Source organism: Drosophila bipectinata, chromosome 2L, assembly GCF_030179905.1.
Source record: "Drosophila bipectinata strain 14024-0381.07 chromosome 2L, DbipHiC1v2, whole genome shotgun sequence".
Lineage (NCBI taxonomy): Eukaryota > Metazoa > Arthropoda > Insecta > Diptera > Drosophilidae > Drosophila > Drosophila bipectinata.
In genome coordinates this window covers 20139878-20151161 of record NC_091736.1, presented here as the reverse complement: position 1 = coordinate 20151161, position 11284 = coordinate 20139878, and the positions used below count along the sequence as shown (strand labels likewise).

General features: G+C 50.3%; 1 protein-coding gene across 17 annotated transcripts in view; it reads left to right on the top strand.

Annotated features, from left to right (window-relative positions):
• Msp300 (Muscle-specific protein 300 kDa) overlaps window positions 1–11284 on the top strand; it is a 109064-nt gene that overhangs the window by 85168 nt on the left and 12612 nt on the right. For 15 of the 17 annotated variants that reach the window (XM_017244158.3, XM_017244157.3, XM_017244151.3 and 12 more), the window contains 5 exons: window positions 435–545; window positions 937–1101; window positions 1157–8137; window positions 8722–9027; window positions 10790–11047. In XM_017244158.3, coding sequence (XP_017099647.2) covers window positions 435–545; window positions 937–1101; window positions 1157–8137; window positions 8722–9027; window positions 10790–11047 — 7821 coding nt within the window. The remainder of the gene's footprint in view (window positions 1–434; window positions 546–936; window positions 1102–1156; window positions 8138–8721; window positions 9028–10789; window positions 11048–11284) is intronic. The other 2 variants (XM_070277072.1, XM_070277070.1) reach the window with 1 other exon arrangement.

Sequence of the window (11284 nt, the reverse complement as noted above, 5' to 3'; positions counted from 1 at the left end):
CTTTGGCCACAGCATTGGAGCCTGGCTAAGGCGTTTAATTGGTACTCTTTGTCTATCCGCTATTCGCCTCCATTTTTAAACTAAGAACTATGCCCAATGCATGTTTCGTTTATTTTTAAAAAATTTAAATATAAGAGCTATAGTTGACCTAGCATTCCCTGAAAAAATTATTCCATTCGTTTTATGGCTGTGCATTGCATCCATTTGATATTTTATAAATTACATATAAATATTTCACTTTTTTGTAAATATGTTGTGTGTGTATAGAAGCCGGCAACAAATATTTACAGCATTTGCGTTCTTTTGAAACGATCATCCGAAATTGCAATGTTTATTAATATTAACACCCTCTCTTCCCGAAAACAACAAACAACCACACCCCAATGACAACATCGCACACATGCGACACAATTAAAAAACTTAAAACCCAATAGGACTCATTCGCGCAAGAGCTCGACGAACTGCTACAATCGCTCTCGAGCGTCGAGGATGGCATCGCTAACATGAACCAGAGCAGCCTGGAGGGCATGCTACAAGGACTAAAGGTAATGCCAATCTATATCCCATTCGCGGCCTAGTAACCCCACTTTTTGGATGCTTGACTAAGCATGTTTTGATTAACAAACGTAGCTAGAATTTATTAGACAATATACTCATACTTGTACATAACGTTAGTTAACGATTAAAATGGATGCTGGCGTGTGTCAGAGAACTTTAACCACTCAATCGCATCACTCCATACAGAATCGTACATTTCAAATATTTTGATAGGCTCTATATACGTTTTTGATCGATCAGAAGACGTTCTAGATGTGTAGTAGCCACACCTTTTGTTGTCGTAGGCCCCGAGTATATCCCTTAAGTTTTATACTTTTCTACATATTCTCTGCAACACACACATGACTAAATCTTGCATTTTGTACGCCCGATGTGCAGCTAATCCAGAGCAATCTCCAAGTACACGAAAGGGACGCCCACCAGTTGAAGGAGCAGGCAAAGAACTTGCCCACGGATCCGGCCACCGAACGTTTGCTCAACGAGACCTTGGACCGTATCGACTTGCTCCTGCGACGCACCCAGCAAGGCATCACCATGATAGCGGTAAGGTTTTTGGCTTTTATTTTGGTTATCCTGTAATTACACTCTTCTCGTCCAGAATGCTATGCATGGCCAGAAGAAGCGCCAGGAGGAGATCGACGAGTACCAGCAGCATCTGCTAGAACTGGAACGCTGGATCATAGAGGTTTCGGCCGAGCTGGCCTCCTTTGAACCCACCTCGGACAGCAGTACCGACGAGCAGGTGCTCAAGTCGCAGGTGGAGCGCAGCCAGCAACTCTTGCGCACCCTCAAGGATCGCCAGCAGTCCATGGAGGATTTGGTCGAGCAGACGCGCCAGCTACAGTCGCATCCCGATGTGGCCCCACTGGCCGACACCCTGATGGAGCAACTGCAGAGTATCATTACCATTCTGCGGGAACAGGTCACAGTGGCCACCAGGCGCATCTTCACCATTGAGAAACGCATCGTAGACCTGCGCAAAGCCAAGTCCGAAGAGGCCCAACGACAACGAGTGCTGGCCGACTCCCTCATCAAGCCACCTACCGAGGTTCAGCCGGAACAACCGCACGAGTCTATCGAATCCAACGAGGAGAACACCATCGATTCTAGTTCCATGCCGGAGGAGGAGGTTAAGCCCACTGGAGTTTATGTTGAGACCCAGACGTCGCTGAGCCTGCAACAGCCACCAGCTGCAGTCGTGGTAACTACCACCACCGTGGAGGCTCAGACGAGCTTCAAGGAACCGGCAGTGGAAACTGCTGAAGTGGCACTGCAGACCCAGAAGGAGCGATCGCCCACCGAGAATATCATGGTGACGCAAACGGTCCAGCATGGCAAGGAAACGATTCAGATCGATACCACTCGCAACCAGGATATACCTGACCAGCCGGAAGATGTCCAGATTGAGGCACGCTACCATCAGAAACCACATGGCGATGTCGATCGGGCCACCGAGTTGATCCTAAAGAATGTGCCTCAGGCATTCGAGACCACCTTCGTGGAGCCGGATGAAACTACCACCGAGGTGGTTGTGGGTCCCGACGGCACCAAGCACATAGTCCTCAAGAAGGTGACCCGAACCCGGCAGCAGATTGTGCAGCAGCAGCAGATCAGCTCCATTGAGACAATCAGCGACTCGGATGGAAATATCGAGGTGCACTCCACCGGCCAGATCAACCTGGAGAATGTGCAGACCACGGACACCAAGGCCGACCCCCAAGAGGGCAGTATCCAGACTGTGATTACGCAGCAAACCCGTGGGGCAGTAGTGGACTCCTCCCAGCCCGAAGGCGTTGTCCTGCAAGAGTTCGAAACCGAGCCGATTGTTGAGACGTACGAGGAGGTAATTGCCCCAGGTAGATCGCAGCAGCAGCTTATTCCTGCGGACGTTCAGACCCAAGGCAGCATCCGAGCTGTGGTACAGCAGGTTACACGAAAGGTGATTCGAAAGACACGCAAGATCATCAAGCGGGTGGTCATCATCGACGGCAAGGAGCACATCACCGAGGAGGTGATCGAGGAGCCCGAGGAGATCGAAGTCACCGAAGAGGAAACAGCGCCACACATCAACGTAAACATTGTGCGCACGGTGAACGGAAAAGTGGTGACCGAGGAGGAGTTCCAGCGCATGATGCAAGAGCCCGGCGTGGTTATCGAAGAAGTTGCCTCGGATCTGTCCAAGCCAACCGCAGAGCCGCAGCAACAGGTATTTGATATTGAGTCTACCCAAGGCACCACAATCACCACACAAGAACAAGAACAAGTACTAGAACAGAAACATCCAGAACAACAGACACCAACCGAAACGATCAAAGAAGCACCCGTAGAGTTGCCAGCACCTCAAGTAGATGTTGAACAACCCGTAGAAGTCGCCTCTACCAGTCCCGTTCCTGTTCCTGTTCCAACAGCGGTTCCTGTAACTGCAGCCAAAGAGTCCCCAACTCCATCAACCACTTCCCCAGACATCCTAGATGAGCCGAAGGTGGTCGAGGACATCCACGAAATCTGGCCACTAGAACATCATCTGAAACCCACCAACATTGACTTCTCCCAGCACCTCGAAGAACTATCACCTGCACAAATAATCACCTCCGAAGAAACTGGACCTGCATCTATGCCGGTGGAGGAGATTTGGCCGACTAGTCCAGAGACTGGCAACTCCTTGGCCCTGGAACAGTATGAATTCGAGCCACAAGCGCCCACCGAGCAGATCGTTAAATCGGAGAAGAATGAGCCAGAGGAGGCTGATGCAGTTAGCATAGGCAGTATTACCATTAGCAAGACTATCACCACCATCACCAGCGCCGGAGAGCTATCGAAGGAACCTGTTGTTGTGCAGGATATTCCATCGGAGGCCTCTTTCACAAATAAGACTGAATTGCAGAGCTTCTTGGAAGCCGAACAAAATCTGGCTGCCACTTTGAAGGAACAATCTTCACCGATTTCCGAAAGCAAGGAGCCTGAGGTGAAAGAGAAACCTGTACCAATTGAGGAAGTGAAGGAATCTTCACCACAACAGACGGTTGAAGAAATTGTAACCGTTGCAACGACTGAACAGAAACCTGTAGACCCTGTTTTCGAGAAGGATCCAGCTCCCAGTCAGATCGACCTGCGCGCGGCTACTCAGCTATTCATCTCTGGTGAAGCAGCTGCGTCCACGGCTCCCCAGAAATCCTTCCAGATCACCGCTCCTTCTCTCGAGGACAATGGCGATGGTGTTTTGAAGGTTATCTTGGGCAAAGAAACCACCACGGAGGACGACTCCACGGCACCAACTACCGGCAAGGTTAGCATGACCATCATTGAGACCGCTGCGGCGCCAGCCGCCGACGCCAAGCGGCGTCGAAAGAAAAAGAAGAGAAGAAATACAAAATCCGAAGGGGAACCAGAATTAGAACAAGAAGCCATTAAAGAGCCCGAGGTATCGCCAGAGTCAGAGGACTCTCACCAAGATCCTGTGCGCCATGAATCCGTTGTGGAGATCAGTGCTGAAAGCGATTTGTCCAGCATTGAAGTGGAACCAAAGGTCAAGGTGGTGGAAGACGCCATCGTTTCGCCACCCTCGGAATCGCCCAGGGCCCCGATGGTCGAGTTGGTGATTCCCACAGAAGTTGTGGAATTGTCCATTGTGGAGGATGAGGAACAGCAAACCACTCCACGCGTTCCCTCCCCCACTGAAGCCCCCGAACCGGTGGAGCAGGACATCAAGTCCGTGCAGACATCGCCGCAACATCAGCCCAAACTGGATGAGATTGCTGTGCAGACTAGCATAGATGTCCATCCGGACAACCAGGAGAATGAATCGCAGACTTTGATTGTGGAAATTACAGAGACCGAAGCTCAAACCACTCCCAGGAGCGAAGAGAAGCCAGCTGCCGTCGAGGTGTCCACCACGGAAATTCAAACCGATGTCAGTGGCCAACCTGCTGATACCGTGGAGATTTCCAGCCAAACAACGGTGACCACCACCATTGAGAAGGAACTGCAAACCACGCCCAAGGAATCTCCTCGTGCCCCTGAGCCTGGCAGCAGCGATGTGGTGCAATTTTTGGTTCATGATCTGGTTAAGGACATGACTACTGATCTGCCAGTAGCCACTACGGAGCAATCGACAGTGACCGAGATCACCACAACCACTGAGACTCATGCCCAGACAACTACTCCCGAGCCAAGGGAACAAGTTGAAAGTATTAGGCCAGAAACTGCCAACGAGGAGACATCCACAGAGGAGCTGGTGCAAGTGACTGATGGCGAGATGCAGACCACGCCTCGTGGAGATCAGCAGCCCGCATCCCTGGACGATAACTCTCTGACCGCCACGTCGATCTCCATCTCGGAACCCTACGAACTGGAAGTGAAGACCACGGTGGCCATTCCAGCGGACTCCGATACTTCGGTCGCTGAGCCCACGGTCTACGAATACACACAGACCATGCAGTTGCCCAAGCAGGACAAGAAAAAATCCAAGAAGGACAAAAAGAAGCAGAAGGAAGCTCAAAAGGAAGTGGAGGAGCCGCAGCAGCGCCCAGAAGAGCCGCAAATCAGTGTCACGGTAGAAATAGCACCCGAGTTGCTCTCCGAATCGGGTATTGTGGTGTCCACCAATCAGGAAATCGAAGAGATCGAAGATGTACCTCATGTCGCACCTGTAGTGGAGGCTTCAATTGTGCCAGAAGATGCAGAGTCGCCCAAGACACAGAAAGTACAGCTTCAGATCACCAAGACCACCGTCTACGAAGAGTTCCCCAACCTGCCAGTGCACATCACGGAGCAGAACAAGGTCCTGATTGCTTCCCAGCAAAGCAAACGATCGGGAGCCGGACCCAATTCTTCGGCGGTGACCATTGAAGAGGTGGCATCTCCTACTGAGGAGCTGGTGGTTCCCATTACGCCTGGTCCCGACAATATCACCGACGAGCCCAGCAATGTATGGTTCAGTGCTACGACCAGTGTGGACAAGACGCCCATTGAGCTCACCCAGGCCCTGATCATGAGTGAAAGCCTTCAGCACTATCCAGGACAGCAAAAGCAACAGAAGCCGCAGCAACAGCCCATCCTTGAATCCGCAAAGGAGGTCATTGGCGATCGCATCAAGAACCTAAAGCAAGCGTCGCCACAGCAATCCACGCCTTTGAGCAATGTGCTCCACTTGGCGACACTGTCGGAGCAGATCAAGGATGTGCCCACGGAACAGCGTCTTCTTGAGGTCAACGAGGGCCTCCAAGACCTGGATGCTGCCATCAAAACCGGTGACAAGACCGTCATCCAAACCACTGTAATCACCGTCATCGAGAAGGTTTCTACTTGGCTGGAGACGATCGAGTATCGTGTGTACCTCATCCGCCAGAACTCCAACGAAGGACCCTCCGAAGAGAAGCTGGACAACTATAACCAGCTCAACGAGGAGCTCAGCGCCATCAAGCATAATGTTGGCCAGTTGGAGCGTCAGTTGTCCAATGCAGAGCCAGAGCTGCTCCAGTGTGTGGACTCTCTGAAGGAACACGTGGACGCGGTGGAACAAGTGACGCAGCAGAACCAAGTGCAAGATAGCAATGATCTGGACAAGTGGCACAGCTTTGAGGTGCTTTTGTACAACGTGTCCTCGGTTCTGTCGCAGCTCCAGCAGCGATACGATAACCTGACCAACCAGGACTATCCCCTGTCCGTCAAACTGGCGCTGCTGGATGAGTTGGAGCAACAGCACGAGGCGGCCCAAAAGGAACTGGCTCAACTCAGCCAGAACGCTCGCGCCTTCCAGAGGGACTTCCCGGGCAAGAAGATGCCCCAGGACGTACACAATGCCTTTGAAACCAGCAAGAATATTGCCAACAATATCCAGGCTGAGAGGGAGCGCGTCCTGCAACTACAATCTCTGGCCGAGGAGTACGAGCAGACCCTCAAGGAGTTCACTAACATCACCGTACTGGCAGATAAGCTTGTTGAGAGCCCTATAGTTTCCAGTTCCCTGGAGCAGCTGAACAACGAGGTTCAGAAACAGCGCAAGTTCTTTGTGAACTTAAGCCACTGCCGTGCCATGTTGGAATCCCTGGAGGAGAACATCGACAGCGAGACTCGCGAGAAGCACTCGGAACTGCACAAGGAGCTGTACAACAGAGCCACAATCCTGTTGGATAAGGCATCGGAACGATCCTCGAAACTTGTTCAGGCTGCCTCTCGTTGGACGGTTCTGGAGAAGGGCATGCGCGATGAGCTGCAGTGGCTCCAAGTCGCCCAGCAGAGAGTGCCCGATCTATCGGCCGTGACTTCGGCGGACTACGACCAGTACACCACGCTCTACCAATCTCTGAGCAACGACATCTCCCACCACTACGTGAAGATGACCCAGCTGTCGGGAATTGCCAACAAATTGCAGCAGCTCGTCCAAGCCCCCAATCTCGTCGAGGAAACTAACGAGGCATTGATCGTGCTCCTGAAACTGCGCGAAGAGGTGGCTCTGTATCTGCACCGCCTGCTGGTCTTCAAGGAGATCTGGGTCCAGTACGAGCAGCAGACCGACAAGCTGGAGGCGTTCGTCCGCGAAGCGGAGCAGGAACTCCGGCAAATCCAGATTCCGGCCCAGCCCACCCAGCAGCCCATCGAGCATATGCGTCAGTTCTGGGAGATCAAGGCCCGGTTCGAGCTCCACAACAATGTGCGAACCGAGGCTGGTCATAACTTCGAGAAATCCTTGCAGGTCATCCCACTAGCCGACGAGATGCTCCAGCGACAATTCCATGCCCAACTGGAGGACCGCTGGCAGGCCGTGGCCCAGGCCATTGAGCTCATCCAGCACAACATTGTGGAGTCCCTGTCATCGGAGGACGTGCCTGCCGACGAGAAACTCAAGTTGGTGGAGCGAGAGCTGCAGGAGATCTACCTGACCATGACCAGTATGAAGGGTGTGATCAAGAACGAGGAGGAACTCTGCCTTTACATCGAGCGCGTCCAAGTCCTGCGCACTCGCGTTGGATTCATTGGCAATGAGCTGGGCAGGATTGGCCTGCAAGAGCCGGCAGTGGAACCAGAAAAGGTGGGCGAGCTATTCGCCCTCTCGCACAAGATCAGCACCCAGATAGCCGAAGAGCTGGAGGGTGCCTCCGTGCTGCGGGATCAACTGCAAGCCATCCAGGAGGGAATCAGCAACCAGCGCAAGCATCAAGCCAAGATCTCTGTCATCCTTGATGAGTGTGAGGCCGCCGAGAGGCAGGGAGCCGATGTTCTCGAAAAGGCCGTCGCCGACTGCCAGAATGTTGGCGAAGAGTTGGTGACCAGCTGGCAGGAGATCATGCGCATCCGCCAGATGCTGCACACCCTGCCCATGCGCCTCAAGATGTCTGTGTCGCCGGTTAAGCTGGAACGGGACATCTCGCAGCTGCAAGACGACCATGCCTTCCTCGAGAGCAAGTGCACCAACATAATGGGCATTCTGCGAAACCGATTGGCCATGTGGCTGCGCTACGAGCGCCAACTGGAGCTGGTCCATGGCTCCGTCCAGGAAACCGACTTCATGATGGAGCTGATCCGCGTCCATGGCCAGGTCGACTACGAGCGCCTGCGGAAGGCCACCGAGCGATTGGAGGTGAGTTTTCATTTTTATGGCTTTGTTTGGGTTCGGCCCGTTTTTCTACCTGCCAACCGGAATTTTCGCGAAGTCGCTTATCGCTTGCAGTTTTCTTTTTCCTCGCGGAAAATTTTCTACAAAACCAGCTCGCATTTTCCCTAAGGCGGTCAGTTATTTTTCGAGCCTCTTTACTTGATAAACGCTTTAAATTTTCAAACTCGCATGAGAACTCTGAATTGAAAAATACAAAAATTAAATTAATTAGATTCTATTATTAAAAGTGTGACAAATTTAATATCTAAAAATATTTAAAATAAATTGTAATACCCACAAAATGAATTAGAATTCAAAAGTACCCACTTTCAAAGCTATACCACTAAAAGCTAAGCCATCCGAAAACTTTTCCCAAAGCTTTTTCCCCAAGCTCTGGGCGCTCGAGTGGTGCTCTTTACGTAGCAAGTTCTGTGTGGTGTCGTAGAGGCAACCACCGCAGTTGACGTTAGCTTTTCGAACTGGACGCGCGTTGCGACTTCGTGCATCCGCTTAGTTATCCGCATTTATGAATTTCTAATCCGTTTTTACCGGAAATTACCCAATCGCAGGGACTGGCCGGCGATCTGCAGAACCGCGAACAACTGATAGACGAACTGAAGGGAGCTGCCAAACCCCTCATCGAGAGCTGTGATGTCCAGATTGTGGAGCAGATCGAGTCGGCGGTCCAGGAGGCGGTAGTGGCCTGGAACGATACCAGCGACAACCTCCAGCAGCTCCGCACCCGCTACCAGAGAGCCGTTGAACTGTGGGACAAGTACCGCAACGCATCCGCGGCCGTAAAGAGTTCAATTGACCAGCAAATGGACACCGTGAAGTCCTTGGAGCAGCCCTTGGATACCCTGCAACATGCCAAGGTAGGTTTTAATTTTTCCCCCGTGTATGGTATGTGTTTAGATGACATTTCGTGACCGAGCGCCGGCTACATGTCGTATGAGTGATGTGTATCGCGTGGGGGGTGCCAGTGAATGATGCCAGCCAGAACCAGAAATATAAAAAGGTTGATAAAAGTATGGATAAAATCATGCAATATTCCAGTTTTTCTAAATGCAGCTCTTAGTCAAGCATTTTAAAGAGAACTCCGAATATGGAAATACCAAAAATGGAACACCGTTGATAGCAGAAAGAAATAAAACATCAAATACAAGTGACAGATTCCCAGAAAGGTCATTTGATATATTTTTTTGATTTATCGAGAAGCCTGACCCTACGGCAGGTGGGTGCGGACTATTTGGTTTTTGGCGGCAAACTAGGACAGAAATTTGAGGCTTTAATTGCCCTCCAGGGGGATAGAGAGAGTTGGGTGGCCAGAAGCCAGAAGCTAGTAATTACATTGATTTTCTTCGCCCTATCAATTTTTGGGCGAGCCGGTGTAATAGGTTTGTAATAGTTCCTCGTTCACACACTTATGAGGTAACTTTTGTCCGCTGTGTTGGTGTCATAAATTATGCTTCGGTAAATAAAATACGAAGGCAACGAAAAGATATACGGATAGACTCGTACGATTTCTTTTTTCGACATTTACTTAAAAAATTAACGCATACTCTGGTCACCGTATTTTGTGTTTATTGATCATTAGGGTCATTATGCTATAGGCCAGCTCACAGCTGTAATTATATTTTCGGGCAGGCAACTGTCATTTCACATGGGCCGGGTTTATCAACCTGCCGCTGGGATGATGGGACATTCCAATTATATTGTTTGTATACACAGTGGCTTTATCAACAGCCGCACAGCGGGAACGGGCCGAAAATGCCTTGAGCTGCGAGCTGCTAGCGAAGATAAATGTGAAAATATATCTTAAACTTCTTAATACCAATGCTAGTTCCGTAGGAGCTGGCGTTTGTTTGCCTGCCTTTGTAGCGGAGTGTGATAAACATCGGCGAATACTTACCAGATGATATCATAGGGCACACATTAGACTACAAATCGAGAGCGCGGACCAAGGCCCTGGCATGTAAAGCGTATACCCCCTTGTTGTGCTCTAAATTAGAGAATATATTCGACGCCGCGAGTGACCTGTTTTCTGAAATTGAAAGCGAAAGCCCCCAACGCACTGGCAGCCCTAATTACAAACGCCGGGCAGGGAAATGCACTCGACAAGTGCGGCGACACGACAATTGATAAGGGTCTTCTGCCACGGGCTTCGAAAGCCATCAGCCCGGCGGGTTCTCGAGCTAAATACTTTTCGTAGTCGCGTTAAAAATAAACAATTGACATTTTGCCAGCCATCCAAAATAATTATTGGGGATTCTGTGGCTGCTTAATTCGGGTGTGTGTATAGTCGGGAGGAAGTTTAAGATTTTAAGAGAGATTATAAATTATGTTTTGGAGTTTTTAATTACTTTGTCAAGGGGTATGTTTAGATGACTTGCTAACTATTTAAGAATACATTTAAGAGGGCAGTCTTATTTAGAAATCTTTGTTTCAAAAGTTAATGAACATATTTGAAAACAGAATTGGTTTCTTATTACTCAAAAATAACCTGTTTTAAGCTGTCTATAGCTTTATTTGGGAAAAATACATGTCTCTGCTAATTGAGTGCTTATGATTGGCTAGGCCTTGAGCTTCATTAGCTGACTCGCTTTTCATATTTCCATCTGAATTCTCTTCACACAGGCCTGCCAAGACAACCTGAACAACCAGAATGACCGAATCTTGGAGCTGCGCGACATTGTGGCCAAGATCGCCGCCGATGTCGGCCTGGATGCCTCCGCCCTGATGCAGGGCGAACTGGACGCTCTGGGCCAGAGGTTGGCCGAGTGCAAAGAGGCCATCACAACATTGGCCAACGTGGCCGAATCACAGGACAAGGAGCGCAAGGAGCTCGACAAAGAGGTGACTCTGGCCAAGGCGTACTTCAACAATGTGCAGCAGGTGAGTCCACTCCAGTCCAGCCTGAGAAAGTGAATTATGAAAATTAAGAAACCGCAAACTGTGCCACCTATCGATTATAATGACGGGATATTTGCATAATTTAGTGTGGGGCTTGGTGTGCGGAAATTCCCACACTTGCCGGCTGCCAATTGTTGTTGTTCTGTAGTTGTTTGTGGTTAATCCAATACGAAGGACATGCTATTTTAAGTGGGTTAAAAGTTGAAAAACTTTTCGTGT